Source organism: Heterocephalus glaber, unplaced genomic scaffold, assembly GCF_053883595.1.
Source record: "Heterocephalus glaber isolate CG9 unplaced genomic scaffold, H.glaber_assembly_v1.0 deba00001442, whole genome shotgun sequence".
Taxonomy (NCBI): domain Eukaryota; kingdom Metazoa; phylum Chordata; class Mammalia; order Rodentia; family Bathyergidae; genus Heterocephalus; species Heterocephalus glaber.
The window spans coordinates 44172988-44196167 of record NW_028258296.1 but is presented as its reverse complement, the minus strand read 5'-3'; the positions used below and the strand labels follow the sequence as shown (position 1 = coordinate 44196167).

Here is a 23180-nt window from a genome sequence, read left to right as displayed (position 1 = left end):
ATAGTTCAAACTACTGATTTAAAATGCTCCAAATGCATTCTGTTCATTTGCCTTTTCCCAGTGGTCCATTCAGTATTTAATGACATTTGCTGTACATTGCTCAAAAGGCCCTGCAGGTGGAAGTGAATACAGCGCTCCACACAAGCAAAATGTAAACCTGGAAGATGAATTATGACTGCATTTCACTTGTACACAGATAGGACATAAAGCCCTCTGCCATGGTCCAGATTCAATAATACTATTACACTAAGGGAACCCTTCTACCTAAACAAACCCATTCTCAGACAATGGCAAAGCACACTCAGCAGAGGCAAAAACAAACAAAGACAATATTTCCAGAAATTACTGGTTACAAACAGGAGCAAACCTGGACTCTTTACTCACCATTTTAATACTGCTGCCAACTATAACAGATTAAAATCTGTACACTTGACAAAGTGGAAAAAAGTCTCAAAATGCAACAGTTTTGGTAAAAGAATGTACTGACTAAGGGTTACTACAGTTAACACTGCTATAGTAAAAACAATGGCAAACAGGGATTTGGCACCACATTTACAAAATAAAAGCATGCACTATTAATATACTTTAGATGTCTCCCAACAAAAAAGGCCATGAAGATGGAAAACAAGAGGGACACTGTACTGAGACAAACAAGCAAGAATCAAAGTGGTTAATTTAATAGTAATGTAGCAGCAAAGTCACTGGTTCTGTTTGGAATTTAATTTGCATTTCTAATTGACAGCTGCCTTGCTGTGTCTTTATCCAAGAAGCTGACTTCATATTACATCAGCATTTATCTAGTAATTTGGTAATTAGCATAAACAAAGTTAACCACAACCATAAGCTTAAAAGAGAGCTAGAATCTTACTGCAGAGCTCTTCAATGTAATCACCATTCAGAAACCATCATGGTATTTTGAGCAGGAAAGCAATGTAATTTCATTCAAAAAGTTGTATTTTTTAGCCCTAACCACTGAAAAGAATTTTAAGTATGCAAATATTATATTCTGGACCATACCAAGAGTTGAAAAGAAAGAGTTCCTACTAAGAAGAATATTTTCCAGATGATCTAGTCACATCATGTGCATAGTTAAGACTGTGTTTTAATAAAGATTCTTTTGCAAATAAAGAAATAAAATTTAGTAGAGTTATTCTCTTGATAAAAAAAAAACTTTAGAAATGAATTGGTGATTTATTAAGAAGGAAAAAAAGTAAGCTACGTATTGAAGTTCTGGAATGCAGCACCTCAACTTCATATCTGCCTTAAAAATTATAAAATCCAAGTGATGTCTTGATGATCAAATCACACTTTACAGTTGTTCAAATTCCAATGTCTGACTTTAGCATCTTATGTCAATTAAAGTTCCCTAATGCAGAAGATTGTGCTAAAAAGTGCTAAGATTCTGCATGCTGCTGCCATTCCCTGGTCCCGTCATGCTTGCAGCTGCCCCACAAGGCAGCAAAAGATGTCTGGTCTCAACACTCCACACTGTAGTAACTAGAAAAGAAGAATATTCTTAATCAGAAAAAGTCTACCAAGCCATGAGACAACACTATAGCTCTATAATTAAATTTTTTTGAAATTTTACCTTTTACTAATATATCCCCCCTTCTTCAATAAAGTCCACATTCCTTTAAGTTGTTTTTAATGATGACATCTGTAACAGCATCAAAAACAAACTGCACATTCTTGGTGTCTGTGGCACAGGTGAAGTGAGTATAGATCTCCTTGGTATCTTTCCTTCTGTTCAAATCTTCAAACTGGCACTGAATGTAAGCAGCTGCCTCTTCATATGTATTAGAACCTAAAACAAACATCCAACATTGTCAGTTCAAATTGTGGTAACAGGTGCCTCAATTCACCTAAGTCAGGCCGTCACCATTTACTTATGAAAAAAAGGAACATGACACAATTGAATATAAGTGGAATTCTACATTTCTGTAATCATTAGGTTTTTCTATAATCATTAAATTCTGCATGAGAGCAGACTCCCATTGTAACTAAAACAAAATCACAACATACAGCAACTCAAGAAAATAATGTTTTTTTCCTTTCATTTGTACTTTTTCAGCTGAAAAAAATCTAGAAAGTATAAAGAAAACTAGCAAAGTAGGAGGGTGTGTTTCTACAGAATACAATTGTTTAAAAGGTCAGAGAGAGCCTGTACTCTTCAAAATGATCCTGAAATAAGCAATTCAAAAGGGTAAGTCATTCTTAAAATTATTCCTCAGTTTTAAGGGTGCTTAGAATTAGAGCCTTAAGGCAATAATTTAAATAACTAAAGGCAAATTAATAGATGCAAAATTGGGGGAGGGGCAAGTATACAAGGGTTGATAAAAATATGAATATTCAAATTTTTAAAAATTACAGTAAAAAGAGATTACCATTAATCCCCAAAAAAACTCTTCCTTGCTCCCTTTAAGACACTCATGAAAAGACTTCCAGAACTGCTTCAGAAAGTGGCAAGAATGATAGGATAAGTGTGTTTGAAGCAAGGATGAGTATTTTGAGGGGGATTAATGGCAATGTGCCTTTTACTGTCATAATTTTTTAAAAAATTTAAACACACACCGTATTTTTCAATCACATGTTAAAAGGATGAATTTTATGATTTGTGAATAGTATCTCAATAAAGCTTTCTTTCTAAAAGGAGTCAGGTGCAGCCAGAGACCAAAGTGAACTGTTTTCAACATCTGTATTTAACAATCACCTGTCTTTTATACCATCTTGAGGAGTTATGGAGATTTTAGTTACAGTAGCTTTAGAATTAAACTGGCTGCAAAGCCAGGGAAATTCAACAAAGACAACACACACAAGTATTCCAGTAAACCAGAGACTATTTTCAGTGACGTCAAGCATGACAGAAAATACCAACCACTAACTGTATAAAGAAAACTAGGGCCGGGAATTTAGCTCAGTGGTTCCGTCGCTTGCCTTGCAAGGACAAGGACCCGAGTTCAATCCCTGGTACCAAAAAAAAAAAAAAAAAAAAAAAGGAAAACTAGAGGGCCGGGGATTTAGCTCAGTGGTTTCGCCACCTGCTGAGCAAGCACAAGGACCTGAGTTCGATCCCCGGTACCAAAAGAAAACTAGATAGCAAAGAAGAGCTTATGAAGGAAAGGAATATTAAACAAAATATTTAAACAACTGAAGAAAGACAGCTTTGTGAGTGCTTAAAGTAGGTTTCTTAAAATTTGTAGGAAGGGGGGCCAGGGATTTAGCTCAGTGGTTCCGCCACCTGACTTGCAAGCACAAGGACCTGAGTTCGATACCTGGTACCAAAAACAAAACAAAACAAAACAAAAAAATTTGTAGGAAGGGCCGGGGATTTAGCTCAGTGGTTCTGGCACCTGCCTTGCAAGCGCAAGGTCCTGAGTTCGATCTCTGGTACCCCCACCCCCCCAAAAAAATCTGTAGGAAAACCTCCATAAATTAAAGGAAGGAGATGTGTGAATTGTACCCAGTAAAAACAGATACTAATGCCTAGTAAATCTGGACTGTGAGAATCCTTAAGTGTAGGAATGAAATCAATGGAAAACAGAACTGAAAGTTCACAAGAACCACCCAAGGATATATTTAAGTGTCTGCTTTGTGTGAAGACTCCCTGCTAAACCTTCAACATTAATGTCAGCCAGCCCCTTTAATTAAGATCTCTCTTTCCACCTTAAAACTTGGCTACTTGCTATAAACTCATCCAATTCTAACCTCCTTCTGTTCCTTACTCTGAACAGGTAACATTTCCAACTTTCCTAAGAAAACAGAGGCCATGGAGTTTAAACTACCTCTCAACTTTTTAGCCTACTACCTAATTTTAAGTTACCAATACCTGTACTCTGGTCTTATGAGGTATCTTTCTTCCTCTTCAAAATTCAATGACCCTACCTGGACTTTTTAAATTATTACGAGAAATTACTTTAATACATATTTAACCATTTTGAAGCATACATTATGGTAGCATTTGGTGTATTCATAAAGTTAGGCAACCCCTAACTCTCTGGTTTCAAAACTTTTTTCACCATTCCAGAAAAGCAAACTGTTCCCCATTAAATAATCTCCCCCATTCTGTCCACATCCCCTCTCCTGGTAACCACCAATATGCTTTCTATCTACATGGACTTGACTATTTTGGACATAGTATATAAAAGGAATCACAATATGTGACCTTTTATATTTGGCTTTTTTACTTAGCATATTTTTGAGGCTCATCCAAGTTGGAGCATTTCTCACTACTTTGTTCTTTTATATAGCTAAACAATATTATATATATATATACACACGCATATATATACACATATATACACATGCATATACATATACACGTGTATATACACATATATACATATATACACATATACACACATATATACACGTGTATATACACATATATACACATATATATATACACGTGTATATATATATATATACACACACATATATATACTACAATGCGTTTATTCATTAATCTTATCTACTCTTTAATTCCTTCTTTTCTCATCCACTTACGAATCTTCCTCCATCTATTATATCAGCTTCTTATAAATTTTCTTTTGTTATAGGATCTTACCTGTAAACCTATAAACATTTCTTTTGGTACTGGGGATCAATCTCGGGACCTTGTGCTTGTGCAGCAGGCTCCAAAACCACTGAACTAAATCCCCAGCCCCCTATAAACATTCTTAAATCTCTCTTTCCCCTTTATTCCACTCTGCTCAAAGGTCATCTCCATTTGTCTTCAGTACCTTCACTTCCCACTGAAGAATTCACTGTACCTAGCTCTACTCTCTCCATTCCTCTGATATGCGCTCAAGAATGGTCAATGACCTCCTAACTGTATCTTATTTTATCTATACATAACACTGCTGACTACTCACTTTCTAAACGCTATCCTTGGTTTTTACGGTACTTTGGCTCTCTTGGTGCGTCCCTTTGGGTCCTTTACAAACCATTTTTCTGCCAATACAGACTATTATTCTTTCATTCTACCTGTGGTTCTTTTCTTTCCTCACTCTACAGTATCATCTCCCAAGGTCACTTCATTCATTTTCATGTTTTAATTACTGATGATCCCATATATATATATATGACATCTAATCACTCTCCCCAAGTTCCTAGGCCATATATAGAACTGCCTAATAAACATTTCCATCTGAATGCTCAACAGATAGTTCAAAAATCAATACTTCTAAATATGAATTGAGATCACAGTACCAACATAAAATCAAGACAGAAATATGGGTACTTCCTCACCCTTGCCACACTTTTTCATTTTATTATAGAGAGCACTTGCAATGTCTCAGCTAGCAAGAGTTCCCCTTCCCTGGAAATACCTCACTGAAATATCTGAAATACAAGTTTCACAGCAGTTATATTTGTGCCCAGCTCTCAGCTGACTGACTGGCTTATCCATGGCCAGAAACTTTTTCCTAGGAGAAATCTGAGAAATTCTCCCAAGGAAATGAATTTCCTAGGAAATGAATTTGGGGCCAAGCAATCCTGTCTAGTCTGGTCTTTCTAATGGAAGAGACACACACTGAAACTGGCAAGGAAGTAGCAAAGAAAGTTGGTAAATGAAGAAGAAACAGAAAAAAAGACATGACGATAAAGAGTACTACCAGTGTTCCTAATAAAGAATGCTTCCAGAGTTCCTAAGAGCTTTCAGTTTCACAGCTCTAATTTCTTCTAAGACTTGTCAACATTCTTGCCATTGGCCTCCTCACTCACAACTTTTTATTTGCACCCTAAAAGAGTCCTTATAAATTCAACTCCCCTGCTATATTTATTATTTATTGAATAATCTTTCTAAAGTATCATTTCTACTACATTATGTGCCCCAATTAAAATTCTTCAATAGTTCCTCACTGTCACGCCGTAAGATACAAGGCCTTCCATGAACTGATCCCTGATCATCTCTCCAACCACTCCCTACCATTTTAAATTCCAGCAACAAGTTCCCTCTAGGTTCCAGAAAAGTCTTGCCACTTTTTTAAACGTGTATATTGTCATACATACAATTCCCCTTTCAAAAGTGCTTTCATTCCTGTCTGCCTAATGATTTCCAATTCATCCTCTTAATAGCTCAAATGCATGTCATTTCCTCTAGAATGGAGATGACACTGATTTCATCACAGGTAACCATTTCCTCTGTTCTGCTTCTATTGTACATTTTACACTACAATAAAATCATTTGTGTGTGTCTCTAAAACTAGATGTCAATTTCTTGAGCAATGACGACATTTTAACCTTTTACTTTCTTGAAACAAATTTTAATTTTTATCCTTCTTTACCTTCCTCAAAAAAATGAGGAAACTTAAAATAAGCACAGAAAACTCCAACATGTTCTGAAACAGCATTTAAGGGAACTTAAGCATATGCTTAATGCTTATCACTACTAGTCAATACTCTGTGTAAGAGAGTATTGAATCATATACATGAATCATTCAAAACCAAAGGTAGATGGATGAACATCACTGAAGCACTGACCTAGGATATGTATACTTTCAGTAAAATCTTTCATGACCCATTACCTGTATATTCTGGATAACAGATAGTTAATGGACTCCTCTTTATTTTTTCTTCAAAAAGGTCTTTCTTGTTAAGGAAGAGAATGATTGAAGTGTCTGTAAACCATTTGTTGTTACAAATGCTGTCGAACAGTTTCATGCTTTCATGCATTCGGTTCTGAAAAACAATCAAAAGATGATAGGTCAGTAGCAAAAAGTAAAAGTGGATTAATTTAATGAAAATGTGATAAACAGGTTTGAAAACAATGAATGGCATTCGGAGAAATAATTCAGACATTAATAACATGAAGCAGAATTGGTCCTGATTTCTGTAATTCTGTGGGGTTTTAAAGAGGAAGGGCTGGCTAACAAAAGGACTTAAGGTTGCCCACGTATTCATATGGCTATCACATCTCTTCAAGAGCAAGAGGGCCTGGAACAATCTATTTTGAAAATCAAATCTAAACGATAAAGGGGAAAACTAAGGATATCAAGTTTTGGTTTAATGAACAAATGGATGCACTCAGTCTTCCTAGGAGTTATTTTCCACTTCCTGCCTGCATCAGAAAGCTTTTACCCAGAAGCTTCAACATACCATCTCCTCATCCTCAGCTAAAACAAGGTCATAATCACTGAGGGCCACACAGAAGATAATTGCTGTCACTCCCTCAAAACAGTGAATCCATTTTTTTCGTTCTGATCTTTGGCCACCAACATCAAACATCCTGGGTAAAGAGAAAGAAAGCACAAACTCAGCAAGGTCATATTTACACCTCTCCCTAACTGTAATGATTAGGAAATTTCCCATTATTACATAGTCAGAACCTCACTTATAATAGAAAAGACAAACAAGAAACAGAAAATTATAATTTCTTGTGACTAAAAGTAAAAGACAACATGAAAAAATAAAATTTAGAAGTCATCTAGTTTCTCATTTTAGAGTGTTGAGCCTCCTCTCTAAAAAAACTTGTACTGGTTGTGCCAAAAGTCACCAGCATAAGCCCTGAAACTGATTCAAGGAAGGAACGAAAAAGAAAAGAAAAATGAGCTGTATAAAACAGCTTAAGAGCATCATAAAAACAACTAATATTTATTGTTTACCATGGTGCCAGACACTGCCCTAGACATCTCAGAAACATTAACTCACCCTCCTAACACTCTCATAAGTACTATTATTATTATCTCCATTTTACAGTTGAAGAAATTGAGACCTGGGTATGTTAAATAATTTGCCCAAAGGGCCAGGAAGTTAGCACAGTGGTGCCACTCCTGCCTCGTAAGCACAAGGTTCTGAGTTCAATCCCCAGTACTGCAAAAAATAATAATAATAATAATAATAATAATTTACCCAAAGACACACAACTAACAAGTGGGGACTGGGGATCAGGATCCAGGCACTATAACTCTCCAGCACCCATATTCTTCCCCATAGCATCACTCTGACTCTCAGAATGATCTGCTTCTAAATCCCTAGCTTGCATTCTGCTTCTTGACTTCTTACTGATTCCCAAGTTTTTCCCATATGTTATGGAAACACATTTTAGAGAGAAATTATGAAAAAAAAATGTAAAGATATATTTTATAGCAAAACTCAAAGAACTCATTATCTTAAAAATCCTTAATCAATAATCAACTCCAAGTCTTACTTGAACCTAATTAATTATAAGCCTTAATAACACTTAACACTTTATGTTCCACTCCAGATTAGTTTCATTCCACTGCTTTCTTCTAATGTGCTGAACATCTGTTAATAGCGTCTTCATCTACTTCCTATAATGAAAGGGACACCTGGATGGCTTTATCTTTTAGCTGATACTTGGGAATCTGATGAGGCATGCATGAGAATGGTTATTCTTAAGATGTATACTTAATACTAATGATAAAATTTCAAACTCTGCTATACTGGTTTAGTGTGTCAGATCTACAGTGATTAGGAGCTTAAATTATTATTTCTGGGAGATTATTTCCCCCACAAATTCAGAGAAATAAAGATATAGTGGGTGATTTCTCAATGTATGCCTGAAAGGAAATATTCATCTTTTTTTGTTGTTTTTTTTTGGTATTGGGGATGGAACTCGGGTCCTTGCGCCTGCAAGGCAGGCGGTGGGGAACCACTGAGCTAAATCCCCGGCCCGGAAATATTCATCTTATCTCTTCATGACCCAACTCTTCCTTTTAGTTGATCTTATACAGTTCTTTTCAACTTTTAGTCATTGGGACACTTGGAAAGATGCAACCACATTATGGCTTTAATACAGGGCCATATTACAGGTTTCTGGTAAGATTTCACCCCAGAAATCCTTCAAGGGAAGACACAACAGTATACCAATAAGTCCAGTTTACTCCAATTTCTTTTATTAAGTCCATAAAACTGGTAGAACACTGTGAAGTTCCAAGGTGGGCCTTCAGTACATATTAACATTTACAGTATCATTCACTGACAGATCAACATTTTATAAACATTACCTCATAACTGAGAGGCAAGTAAGCAATTACACAATGACTTGGATATGGTAGAGGCTCAATAAATGTTTGAATAAATGGATAAGTGGTTTTGCCTAGACAGAAGAGGAAGCCGGGGATTTAGCTCAGTGGTTCTGCCGCCTGCCTCACACGCTCAAGGACCTCAGTTTGATCCCTGGTACCCCCCCCCCCAAGAAAAAAACAACACTGAGAGAAGAGGAAAAGGAAGAAGTGACAGTACTTCATTACAAGGTATCTACATGCCAATAATAAAGTGGGTGTGGTACTTTGATTTGGCTACTGATTTCAGCATAGAAAGACAAGATTTACCTAATTAAAGACCAATCTATGACAACATCAAAAAAAAAGTTTCCTAAAAAAAGTTTCCCTCATTAAATAATCAAAAAATTCAATCATAAATGAATCACTAATTTTACAGTACACAAGGAGACATCTCATTCCTGTTGGTTTCACAGGATAATCCACTTGTTAAATTCATTCATATCAAAGAGAAGCAGGGAGTCTGTCTAAAAACATTCAGCTGAACTGCTATTATCCTGCACTAAGTTTTAAACTTGGTTTGGTGAACTGAGATTTCAAGATCTCAACCAGTACCTAGTAATATGTAAATCATGTGTAGATTTCACAAGACCTGGGGATCAACTGTTTTCAGAGAAAAGAAACCTGAGAAGATCTGAGGTAGCAGTCACCCTTGTGTACAATAATGCTATCATATTCTACATAAAGCATAATGAAGTAACTAAAAAGTACATCATGTATTGAAGGGAAAAGATTTAGTCCTAATCTTGAAGGTCACAGAAGCAGAAAATGGGAGCCAAAAACACAGTTCTAGTATTTATAAAAGCCCGTTAACACAGAAACGAGCTCTGGCATTAGCATTACCAATGTCATGGGAAAATCATTTTAGAAAATTAAAATTTTCTCTCTATAAACCAATCACTGCTTATATCATCACACTGCACCCAAATATCCTCTAAGCTCAAACCCATTTTCCATTCTGCATTATACTAAGAACTTAGTTGTACATAACGTCATGCACTAATTAATCCAACAGCCATGCCAACACCAGCTTTATGCCATTAAAGTCAACCAGTAAGAAAGAGGTGACAGTTAAGAAAAGAATTTGTATTTTAATATCAAAAAAGCAGATAAAAGGCACGTAACTAAACAAAAAAGCCTATTTTCTATCCATTTAGTATTGTCGCTATCCTTCTAAACAAATATTCAACACTTGTTTGTTTTCACACCTAACAAAAAAGCTGAAAAGAATAAAATTAAAACCACAAACTGGTAATGATTAATTCTATTGGTGAGCTACAATTTAATTTCCTCCAAATACACACAAATATTTGATGCTATTTGCAGAAAAAAGAATGCTCCCAAACCCGTTAAAACATTCAGATAATGGCTAATGAAAATGTTAAGTTCCTATGCCAAAGAATCTTGCTTAGAGAAATTTTACCCTGGTTAGGAGATGCTAACTAAAGTATTTTGTGTTAGGCACATCTAGCAAAAAGGCTAGTGACTTACTTGAAGTATAGGTCTTTGAAGGTGAAATGTGTTTCCACAATGCCTGTGGTCTTCACTCTTGTCCGAAGAACATCTTGCTGAGTTGGAATGTAGCTGGTTTGTGATATTCTATCCAAATCATTTAGGTAACTAAATAAAATACACATTTGTTTTTAACCTGGTAAAGCCAGCTATGTGCACAGCAAGTCAACAAACTAGTTCCTTGCCAAAAGTAGATTCTGAACCTGTCACTAAAGTGGAAGAACAAAACCAGATCTTCAGCATTATAGAATGATTATGAAAAAAAGTGTCCACACGGGACAATTAAAATATGTTCTACATACACTAATAAAAGTAGTCTTTGCCACCTGACTTGCAAGTGCAAGGATCTGAGTTCAATCCCTGATACCAAAAAACAAAAAAACAAAAAAACAATAAAAGTAGTCTTTATTCTGTAAAATTACATTGTGAAGGCAAAATTTAAAAACAACACGACAGTGTTATTATTAGTCCAAGACACTTAAGCCTAATAGCTCATTTGCTATTTAACCACTTGACAGAACATTAGAGAATTAATTTGAATTACCTAAATTAAGAAGAGAATTAAAAAAAAAAAAGAGAATTACACTCAAAAAGAATAGTTTGTTTTCATTTAGGAAGCAGGATTGGAAATAGTGTTCTTAGGTCTGTTTTTGCAGTGTTAGGGATCTAATCCAGGGCCTTGCACATGCTAGGCAAGAGCTCTAACACTGAGCTACAACTCCAGCTCTGTTTTTGAAACCTAACCCATAAACAAATTGTAAATAAAGTTTAATTTGTTCAGTGGAATAATTAAAAGACTGCTTCAAAGCTAAATTCTTCACTAATTCCAGGCTAGAAAACTGAAGAACAGGTGGCACCAATATAAGTGAATCATTAAAAATGTATAAAACCAAATACTATCATTAATGTTAAAAAAAAATAAGGCTTAAAGGAACAATTGTTGGGGAGGGAGGGGCACACAACTCTATGAATCACATGTAGTTAAACAATTCTCAGGCCAGGGATTTAGCTCAGTGGTTCCGGCGCCTGCCTTGTAAGCACAAGGTCCCGAGTTCGATCCCCAGTACCAAAAAAAACCCACAAAAAAAAAATAATTCTGAGCTTAGTGAATGTATGATATTTTTAAATGCTATAAAAATATGCTTTTGATGATCACTGGGAAAACTGTCCAAGTGACCAAAACCTGTTAACTAAAAAATGTTATTTTAGGGCCGGGGATTTAGCTCAGTGGTTCCAGCGCCTGCCACACAAGCTCAAGGTCCCGAGTTTGATCCCCGGTACCAAAAAACAAAACAAAACAAAAAATGTTATTTTAGGTCAGTAAAAATCCTGAAATGTTTTTAAAGTCATTTTCACTGAAAGAGTAAGTAATTTTATCAATTATTTCCTTTTTATAACAAGTAATGATAGCATGAGGATAGGAAGAGTAGGAAAATAATATTGGAGAAAATACTTTAACATTTAAAAGCACTTTCATCTAGTACAAAGAGGGATACAAGTAACAAGTGCTCAACCCCCTCAGTACACTGGAAAAAAGTCTTACAAATAAATATATATAAAGGATCAAAATGAGATCACATACAATAGATGAAGTTATTAATTACTAATTCTCTAAAACTAACATCCAAGAGATTTTCCTTGACAAACATGCCTTGCTTCATTCTATGACTCAACATTCTCTTTCTATACAGTCTATTATTATGAGCTGGCAAAAGATTTGTAAGTGGTCACTAGTACCAAAGAAATCCAGGATGCAGCCCACATGCACAGAGTTGGCTGCATAAAAAGGGATGTCACGATTTTAATTTCCCTCTCTGGATGGCTATCAGTGCCAAGCTGTTATACAGATGGAGCTTACTGAGTTGGAAGAGATCCAGGATCTAGCTATACTAGATGTTTCTCCTCACTTTCTTCTATGTGCTGCCGAAACAAGCATATCCTCACTTATGATAAGCATACCGTGGAGCTAATTTTTTGGTGCCAAATCTCCAATTTACATTCCAAGAGGAAACTTTTTTCTACAAGTCATATAAACAACCAAAGCCCCTATCATTCTAAACTGAGACAATCTTTACAAAGGATGCTCTAGAGTTCTAAGTATTTCTATTACTTAAATATTTCCCTAAGGATGGGCACTGAACTTTCTCTAGGGTCATCAAGTTATTTTCTGTTACAGTTTCAAAGAAAAAATACTTACTATGAGGCAGAATCATTGAGCTGATATTCCCTGGATCTGCTAAAGCATGCCTGGACCCCACCATCTCGCCATAACCGTTTAATCACTCCTGCGAGTTCTGAAGTCATGATTCCTTCTTCAGCACTGCCAGCTAAAACAAATAACTGCCGAGCATCATCCTGAAGAAAGGAGGTAAGAGAAAAAGACACACATATAATTCTCCATTTCTTTAAGACCTAAAGAAAGCTCTATACACACATGCACACTAGGCACACTGCAGTTTTTGGGGTTTTTTTTTTGGGGGGGGGACTTTTGGCAGTACCAGGAATGGAACTCAGAACCTTGTGCTTGAGAGGCAGGCGCAGCGCCACTGAGCTAAATCCTGGGGTTCTATATTGTAGTTTTAAAAAGGCATTACAGGAAAAAAAAAAAAAGGCATTACAGGGCCAGGGATTTAGCTCAGTGGTTTCACGACCTGCTATGCAAGCGTAAGGACCTAAGTTTGATCCCTGGTACCAAAAAAAAAAGGCATTACAGAGACCCTTCCAGGCAGAGCACTATGAGAGAATTTATAATTCTTTCCCTTTTCATTCCCTACAGTTCTATGTCTAGAACTGAGCTGAAAAGTGATTTGCTGCTTTCTATTTCTCCATACACCACCATTCTTAGTAAAGATCTTTTCAGATTGGTTCATAAATCTCTATCCTGGTTAGTCTTGATTGACAGAAAAAAACAGTCTGTGAGAAAAACACAGAAATATGTTCCCATTCTGTTAAAGGATGCCTACAATAAAAATAGAAATAAAAAGATTAGCACATAGGAGGTAAAATCTAAACATGTCAGACAGGGTAAAATATTATCAAGTTTAAAGGAAAAGTTAAAGCTCAGGCAGCAGAACAGGAAGAGGAGGAGACTGAGGCACTTAAGGAGCCTTTGGAAGCCTAGTGGGAAAAATAAACCCCTCAAGGAAAAAGTCAGTCTGTATATTTTCCCCAAAGGAATAATGCTCTAAGAGAGTAGGAAAAGGCAGCAAGAGAAAAAGGAAGAAACAAAAGGCAGATGGGATCAAAATGTCATGAGTCACAGACAGTTCTATAAGTAGTATCATTTTAAAGCTTAAAATACATGAGAGGTAGAGAGGTCAGAGAACAGCTACTAGAATTTTCATTGTTTTCCTTTATTGTAACTATCCCTGCTTGTCAGTTTAAAGATAAACACAGTTCTCAAGGAATGATTTCCCTCACCTAATCTACTATTTACCTTAAGTGATTCCAAGTAACTACAAAAACAAAAGATATTTAAAAAAACACACACACCTACATAATGTGTAAAGAAAAAGTAAAGAGGAAAGGAATAATTATCTGTATTTTAAGTAGTCATCAAGACAAAATAAATTAACAAGCAAAAAGCAATTCAGGCCACAGATGAAATCACTACCAAAATCTCCTAAAACTTGTACGTAACAAGAACTTGTGCATCTACCTAACCAAAACAAAATACCCACCCATGCACTCAAATTAATTTTGCCAAACTCCAAATCTTCAGTCTTACAGCTTTTGCTTAGTAATATTCCCTCTTTAAGATCCTGCCTTGTGCTCTTACTAGTAGTATTTTAGACTAAACTTTTCAAAGTTAATCCACCCTCTTCCCCCACTCCCCAATTGTTGGTGGTGCTAGGGATCAAACCAGGGCCTTGTGTATGCTAGATAAGCTCTGTACCACTGAGCTATCAGCCTTCAAAGATAAAAAAATTTTAACAAAGGAACAAATAATTGAGAAAAGTTTAAGCATTACACAAATTGCCAAACACAACAGTGATCAAGTCCTTCAAAATACATGGCACTGTATACTGCTTTATCTAACACTTGAAGATTTTATAATCCCTTCATTCTGAAATCTGAGCTATACACATAGAGATATTCAAATAATCTCATTAAAGATTAGTTTCTTAAATAACATGATATTCTAATTTTAGAAACTTCAACATAGAGGGAGCTATTACTACATATTTTTGCTGTCTTGACCCTGTACACATTCTTTTAGGAGGAAACCTTTGTTCCCTTAGCACTTAATCTCTTTCACTAACATCCCCTTGCTTCCCCACAATAAATTCTCTCTATAGGTCTATAAAGAGGCTCCTCTTCACAATGAACTTCATACTTCCATCCTTAAACAGACATGAAGAAGGAACCTATCCCACACCCTGCTCTATTCTTTTCCATTCACTTTCTAACCAACCAAAAAAAACCCCCAAAAAACAGAGGAAGAGAGAAACTGAAAATATAAATCCTTACATATAAAAGGAAAAAGAAAATTTTAAAATTACATAGAAATGTAGATTAGAATAGGTAGATATTGGAAAGCTAAATGAGGAGGCCTGAGGGATTAACAACATCAACTACGTCCAGTAAAACAAGAGTATCAGAAAACAAAGATTACTGACAACACATCTGATAAAGGACATAAAAGTGAAAAATAAAAGGAGAGACAGCAAGAAAAAATAAAATAAAAGGAAAAAACAGAAACTAAGAGAAGTAAATAACATGGACAAAAAGCCAACAAAAAGAGGGAAGAAAATAAATACAATATTACTGACCAGTTATCAAACAACTACAACAGAGAAGTAAAGTTACGTGACAGGGAGCACACTAGGCCCCAAGTTCAATCCCCAGCACTGCCTCCACCCCAAAAAAACCCTCTAAATTATGTAATTCAGTAAACCTTTTTATAAAAATTCAAAAGTCACACTGACATATTTCCCATTTTCTTTTTTGCTACTATTCCCTACCATTATTTTACAACCATTAATCTAGCTCCTCTTTCCTTATACCACTTCTAAGATATTTCCTAGCCTACTATCATTGAACTATGACTACCCTTTTAGTATTTTTCCCTTCAACAATTTCCCACTTATTTATTGAATATTAATTTGCATTTGATAAGTTATATATCTTAAAAGAGTTCCTAAGTTAACTCAAGTCAATTCCTCTTATTTTTCCATGGTACCTAAGTATGACACAATAAATAGAGCTGATGACTCCCTAAGTTCTAGAAAATAATTCTATACTTCCTAGCTTTTTCTTGAAATTTAACTGATGCTAACATAAAAGATCTTCTGCCTTCATTTTGACCCTCTCTCCAATGGCATCAAGCACCCTAATTTACAAACTAGACCTTCAATGTCCACTAAGTGATATTACAATTAATCAGTGCAACTTTTAAATATGTGGTATGTGCAAAGCACTAAAAAATTATGGCAGGACATAGTGTAATCCAATTCTATAGCATATGGTCCAATGTAATATAGGGATATAATATTCTTGAATTCCTGAAAATCTCCTCTATCATTTGGACTTAGTGTTCATGTCCTTACAGAGTTTCTGCTTGGAGATTGGTTTTTGCCTTAATCTCTGTAACTTTGAAAGCAGAGATACATATCATGTCAATATTTTTTTAATTATTTTAATTTACTATAATTATAATTATTATTATAAAGTCAGTGGTGCTACAAAAGCAAATGAATAGAACACTCATCACAGAAACTTACAGTGTATCTATCCACAGAATCCCATTTCCTAGACTCTTCTTGTAATGGTAATCTAAAACTGTATCTTCTAAAGCATACTCCCAACACTTCTCAAATGAGCACACAGTACTTTGGTACATCTTATCTTGTTGCTTAAATTCATTTCCCCAAAACATGATGCAAACTTTGCTTAACTTAACTGTATCTACTGAATAAAATCAAAGTGGACAGGAAATGAGAAATACTTACTGCTCTGGCAGCTTCCCCAAAATCAATCTTTAGCCGTCCCATGGCTCTTATGATTGCAATGATGGACTGTATAGTATTGCTGTAGACAACTACTTTATATTGTTTACATTCTTCTTCTGAATAGCCGTCTTCATGAATGATTCTTTAAAAACAAGAAAACCACAAGTCAATACCACTGACCTAAATGAAAATATTCAAAAGACTTTTCACACATTAGGAGGAAATGTAGGCTTATAAAAAGCCAGGTTCCAGCCGGGCGTGGTGGCAAATTCCTGTAATCCTAGCACTCGGGAGGCTGAGGCAGGAGATCACTATGAGTTCAAGGCCAGCCTCAACCATATAACGAGACCCTGTCTCAAAAAAAAAAGAAAAAAAAAGCCAGGTTCCAACTTACTTCATCTGTTTCACAATGGTACTTTTACCAGATTCTCCAGCACCTGAAAGAAAACAAAACCAGAATTTGAATTTCTCTATAATCAAAAACAAAACCATGAAATCAGCATGAGTGATAACTACACTAATAGAAGCCACAGGTCCTAGGGAAACTACTGGTGAGGCTTTTATGTCAATCGGGAAAGACTGTTGAGTTAGTTCTCTTATAGATAATATTGCTGTCTTTATATAACTTAGCAACAAATTATAATCTATTGAAAGTGACCCAGAGCCTGTTTGATAATATTTGTGTAAAACAGGCATACTCAAGCAGAGACACTAACATAAATATTTCTAGTAACTCATTATAAAACATCAAGATACACCCACTGAACATAGGCAAAAATGAAATGATTATTTTTGGTCTAGAACTTTTTTTTCTTTTTTAATTAATTCCTCTGTGACTGCCTGCCCATGGACTTGAGGAATGTTCCAGGAGCAACTCTCCAAGTCATGGAACTAAAGAAGTTCAAAGCAGAAGCAGAAAAAGGATTGGGGTCACCACCTTTTTACTCTCTATATATCCCCTCCAGACTACACTTCCCTCCTTGGCCAATTCGAATCGCTAGGCTAATGATCAAGAACAAATGTCAAAGAGAGCTTCTGAACTCTGATAATCTGCCTGCTAGATCTTCCTAGGCAATTCATTCTCCCATCTTTCAAAATGCCTCTTTCAATATCACCTCCCCTCTGTCCAATATTACAAACCCCTCTCTACCTTTGACTCTCAGCTGATGATCCTGCCCCCACAATCAGAAAAAAATTACTTCATATTTTCAGAGCCAAAATCTAGCAAACTATCCACATCTCTTGTTAGTATTTTCTATCTTCACCAATGGATGAACTGTCTCTCCCAAAGTCTTAGAGACTAACCCATTTCTATATTCTTATCTACTTTATTTTACCTCTCAAGGTCATGGCTGCTATAATTTCCTGTATCATTCAAATGTCACTGATTTTTCTCTTTTCTTGCTGTACTTTTATCTTGAACAACACATGTCCCTGCCGCTACCTTTTTCATGGCCCCACTTATTTTCCTTTAACTACTACTCCATTTTCCCTACCCCTCTTTATAGTAAAACTGTTACCATGTCACCTATACTCACTGTCTCCAATTTTACAGCACCTTCAATTTTCCCCTTTACCATTCTAATCAGACTTACATCCTTACCACTCAACTGAAAACACTTTTCAATTTTAACAAACCTAATGGTCATTTCTCTATCCTCATCTCAAGCAGAATTTGTTCAAGTTGATGACTTATCCCCATTGAAATATTTTCTTCTCTAGGCAAGATTCCAGCCACCACACCTTCCCAGTTGTCACTCCTTCTCAGTCTCCACTCTCTGGTTTCTAAATTCTAAATCCTGTATTGTTTCAGAGCTCCTTCCTTGGTCATTTTCTCTGCCTACACTCATTCTCTAAGTTATCACATCTAATTTCACAGATTTAAATACCACTCATAAACTGGTAATAAACATCTAGTGAGACATGCAGACTGTGTCAAGCACTTTGCCTGTATTAACTAATTTAATCCTTACAGCTCCATGAAGCAGGTATTATCCTCATTTTAGAGATCAGGTAAGTGAAGCAGAGAGAGGACAAGTAATATACCCATAATTACACAAAAAGTGGAAGAATTAAAATTTACATTCACACAGTTTGGCTCCAAATTGGTGTATACTGCCTCTATGTTAAAGATTCCAAAATTTAAACCTACAATCTTGGTTTCTAACCTTGGCTCCAGACTCATATATCAAAACTACTTACTTGACAAATTACATTAGACATCTAGTAGGCACCACAAACTCCAAATGCCCAAAACTGAATTAATGATTCCTCACAGAACCTTAAAACAAGTTCCTCCTTCAGTCTTATCCCAGTAGATGGTACTAGTATTCATCCAGTTGCTTACCAAAATTGGCAAGTGACTTGTGACTAACACGCAGATGATATGGGGGCTCTAGTGTCCACAGATATATTGAATTTTAGTAGTTTAATTTAAAAAAATTAATAATACAACTGAATATGGTTTTAAACAGTTTGTTCCTTGCACACTAGAAACCACAGGCCTAGACCACTGCAAAACCCTCCTAAATGGGCCTGTACTTTAGAACTTGCTTTTCATATAGTCAGTTTGCTACTTAGTGGAATAAACTGTATAAAAAGTAAATTAAATCATGTCACAACTCTGGCTGGAGTTGGCCCATGGCCTCCGATTACATTCAAAATGCCTTGTAAGGTCCAATATACTGTGGTCCCTGCCTAACTTCTTATACTCATTTCCTATTAATCTCTACTTTGTTCTCAGTGCCCCTGTCAGACCAGCTTTCCTGGTTTTCCTTCAACATACTAAACTGGTTCTCACAAAGCTACATCCTGACTCAGTCTCTACATTTACTGTTCCTTCTGCCTGTGATAATTTTTGCAAAATTTTCTTCTTCACCCACATTTCTGCTTCCCTCAAAATAGCCTTCCCTGGCTAATCTATCTAAATAGATCCCAATTCATCACATTCTTCCCTAACCCTGTGTTACATTTTTTTCATAGTATGCATCACTTCTTCATATGACAGATTTCCTATCTTCTCCATTAATATATAAATTCCCTAAGGGCTTATTCATTCCTGTATTCCCAGGATCTCAAACTGAGTCTGATATAAATTATTACTCAAATTAATATTGCTGGAAAAAAGAAGTGACTAATAAGCATGATCCTTTTTAAATATTTCTCAATTTTATCAACCAAAAATATGTTAAAATAAGGGTCAGGGATTTAGCTGAGTGGTTCCGCCACCTGAGTTCGATCCCCAGTACCAAAAAAGAAAAAAAGCTAAAATAAAATTCAAATAATATAAAAATTCTAGACAACTACATTCTTACAGAATCAAAAATTATATTTACATATGATTGTTCTGCTGTTTATTATAGCTGGTAATCAGGGGTAGCACCATACAGTTAATATCTGAGTAGCACACAGTGACTGGCCCCGCCCCCCCAGCAGGGATAGAACTCAGGACGTTGAGCTTGCCAGGCAGGCACAGCACCACTGAGCTACATCCCTGGCACACAGTGACTTTCTTGTAACACTGTTAGAAAGAAGTAAATTCTCCTAAGTAAATCTAGAAAAACTAAGGATTCAATTCTGGAGAAGAGATACAAATGTATACCAGTTATAGAATAAATTATTTAAAACATAGAATTTCAAGATTATTCCATATTAGTAGGACCTATTACATTAAGTATAGGTTAATGAAGTGATGTGTACCATTATTTTATATATTGAAAACAGAACTTCTACCATTATTATTCTGAATTATTCTGAATGTCAAATTATTCTGAATGATATAATCAACAAATCTATTAATCTCAGTATCAATTTCAACCTATCTCATTAAGACTCCCTTGGAAAATGCCTGTTTGGAGCTAGGGACATAGCTCAATGGCAGGGCACTCTGCCCAGCACATGTGAGCCCGTGAGTCCCATTCCCAGAACGGGTGGGAGTAGGGTGGCAGAGTACCAGCTTGCCCTTCTTTTTATCATAACACTGTATACAGAATCCTCCAAAAAATGTATACACACTTCAGGGAAAGGAAAACAGATGATGTTACCCTCATTTAGGGGGACCCTAGAGGATGGTGTGTATCACAGAAAACCCACTGCACTGCTGGCCCTTAGAGAAGAAATTGAAAATGCATGTGCAGCGTTCTCAATGACCAGGGTTACCCAAGCAACCATTTGCCACACTAACAAATGCCTGGAAGCTAATGGCCAGCACTTTGAGCACCTCTTGCAATTGAAGAGGTTAAAGGTAACTTGGATTAAATTCATGATGTCTCAATAAATTTAGTATTAAAGTATTTATACAAGCTTTTCTTTACCTGAAGTGTGTATACATTTTCTTTTGGCAGACTCCATATATTCCTCTAAGCTTTTATTAAGCATACAGTTCCACCTCATTAAAGAAGTCACCTCTTACCTGCCCACAGAACTATAATACAAGATTTGTCTTAGCAGGTATTCCTAGGCATTTTATAAACATAAAGAGTGAGTCACTTTGTATCAAAAGTCTTTGCCTGGAATCCCAGCACTCAGGAGGCTGAGGCAGGAGGATCGTCCCAAGTTCGAAGACAGCCAGGGCTACATAGTGAGTTCAGGGCCAGCCTGAACTACAAAGGGAGAAACCCTCCCTCAAGGAAAAAGAAAAGTCTCTGACACATTTGGCTTCTAGATGACTATGGCTTCTAGTCTTCCAAGTACTAAGACTCATCTGGAACATACTCTGCTCTCCTTACCAAGCTGTAACAAAAATCTTCTCTTATATGTTTCTCAAATTCATCTTTTCTATTCATATGTCTAAGCCTGACACTGTGCCTATTATACTTTACTGCTATAACTTAATGCTGTAATTTTCTCAAACTTTCAGTTCAAAGCCCATCTCCCTTTTCATTTTCAAATGGTACTTTTTTTTTTGTACCGGGCATCGAACTCAGGTTCTCGTGCTTGTGAGGCAGGTGGCAGAACCAATGAGCTAAATTCCCAGCCCTCAAATGGTACTACATTTAAAAGTCATCCGTTTATATAGTAATTCTCCAAATTCTTCAAACATATTCTGTAAAGCATTCTTATTAGTATATGGGCTGCCGAAGTGAGCACTAAAGCACTATTAGGTCTATGCACTTTAGTTTTATCTCAATCTTCTGTGTTCCAATGTTCCAGTAAGCTCTCTCTCTCAGTAGTATCTAGCTCTTCCATTTTCCCCAAACTACTTCCCATGTCTCACCTTCCTCTCCCACCACTTACATGGTGTTTAGAACTTCCCAATTTTATCTACATCTTTTTGCCCATATTCTTTAAAAAATGCATCACGTATTTAAGGGGAGATTCATTTGCCCATCTTTAATCCACCATGGAAATAACAGGATACAAAAAATGGGAAAGATGTTGACTACTGCAGACTATCTGTGACCTAGGGAAGAAATAAAGAGGCCTCTCTGTAGGCAGAAGGGATGTCACTGAGCAGGGTGTGGGCTGTATAGCAAAAGAAAAAGTTGGAAAGGTCCCTGAAACAGGAGGGGATAAGATCTGTTAAACACAAAAACACTATCTTTAAAACAGTATCTACTTGCCAGGGATTTAGCTCAGTGGTTCCACCGCCTTCCTCGCAAGCACAAGGACCCGAGTTGGATCCCTGGTACCAAAAACAAAACAAAACAAAACAAAAAACAGTATCTATATGTAAAGTATACCTTACAGTAACAGAAAGAAAGAATGAGAGGTAAAGTTATAGAGATTTTTGAAATAAAAAGGTAGAAAGGTAAGTTAGATGGTCCCATTCTCAATAAAAGAGGCAAGGCAATCTACTGAGATTAAAGAGTTAGAATTAATTTTGGAAATCTTCATGAACAATCAAGAACAGCCAGGAATTTAGCTTAGTGGTTCCACTGCCTGCCCTGCAGGTGCAAGGACCCAAGTTCAATCCCTGGTACCAAAAAAAAAAAAAAAAAGAAGAACAAAAAGTATGGTACAGTTAGATTCATAATCACCAACATTGTTAGATGAAAAACAACTCATTAGTGCTTACTTAACTGTAGAATCACTGTACTTACCTAAATTTATTAATTTTATTTTTAAAAAACTCCTTATAAGCCCCTACACACATAAAATATAATACATTCCGGGTATAAAAAAAGGAGAGATGGTGATGATTTCTTTGCAAGACCATAAAAAAAAAAGCCAGAGCCAGGGATTTAGCTCAGTGGTTCCTCCGCCTGCCTCACAAGCACAAGGACCTGAGTTCGATCCCCAGTACCAAAACAAACAAACAAACAAAAAAAGAAAAACCAAGGCCAGTGAATATAATTGCTAATATAAACATTATCATATATGAGTAAACTCATTCAGCTCACAGATGATCTAAAAAGTTAACTCTGTGAAATGCCTGATACTCAAAATTATGGTCACTTGATGACTTTTTTTTCCCTATCTGACTAAAGTCAGTACAAAGAAAAGTACATGAGCATATTACACAGTTTTCTACTTGTGTGCCTTCAAGCACGATGGATTTCCTTATCTGCAAACAGAGATCAACAGAAAATGCTTAGAACAGTGCCTGGCAAATAAAAGTTAGCCAGCTATTATTTGTGGATGTATTTTCACTGTTCAGAATATCACCAGGTAACATTAAGGCTGCTAAAGTTTTATTTAATCAAAGCTCCTTCAACACTGATGTTGGGTAAAAATCCCAGTAGAAATGATGTAA

General features: G+C 36.1%; 1 protein-coding gene across 2 annotated transcripts in view; it reads right to left on the bottom strand.

Moving 5' to 3' along the window:
- Positions 1–373: 373 nt before the first annotated feature.
- The window catches only part of Gnai3 (G protein subunit alpha i3), a 37725-nt gene continuing 14918 nt past the window's right edge, over positions 374–23180 (bottom strand). For both annotated transcript variants that reach the window (XM_004853641.4, XM_004853640.3), the window contains 8 exons: positions 16881–16923; positions 16487–16628; positions 12733–12890; positions 10515–10643; positions 7096–7225; positions 6525–6678; positions 1589–1804; positions 374–1497 (listed from right to left, as the gene is read on the bottom strand). In XM_004853641.4, the coding sequence (XP_004853698.1) occupies positions 1614–1804; positions 6525–6678; positions 7096–7225; positions 10515–10643; positions 12733–12890; positions 16487–16628; positions 16881–16885 (909 nt within the window). In that variant the 5' untranslated portion in view covers positions 16886–16923 and the 3' untranslated portion in view covers positions 374–1497; positions 1589–1613. The remainder of the gene's footprint in view (positions 1498–1588; positions 1805–6524; positions 6679–7095; positions 7226–10514; positions 10644–12732; positions 12891–16486; positions 16629–16880; positions 16924–23180) is intronic.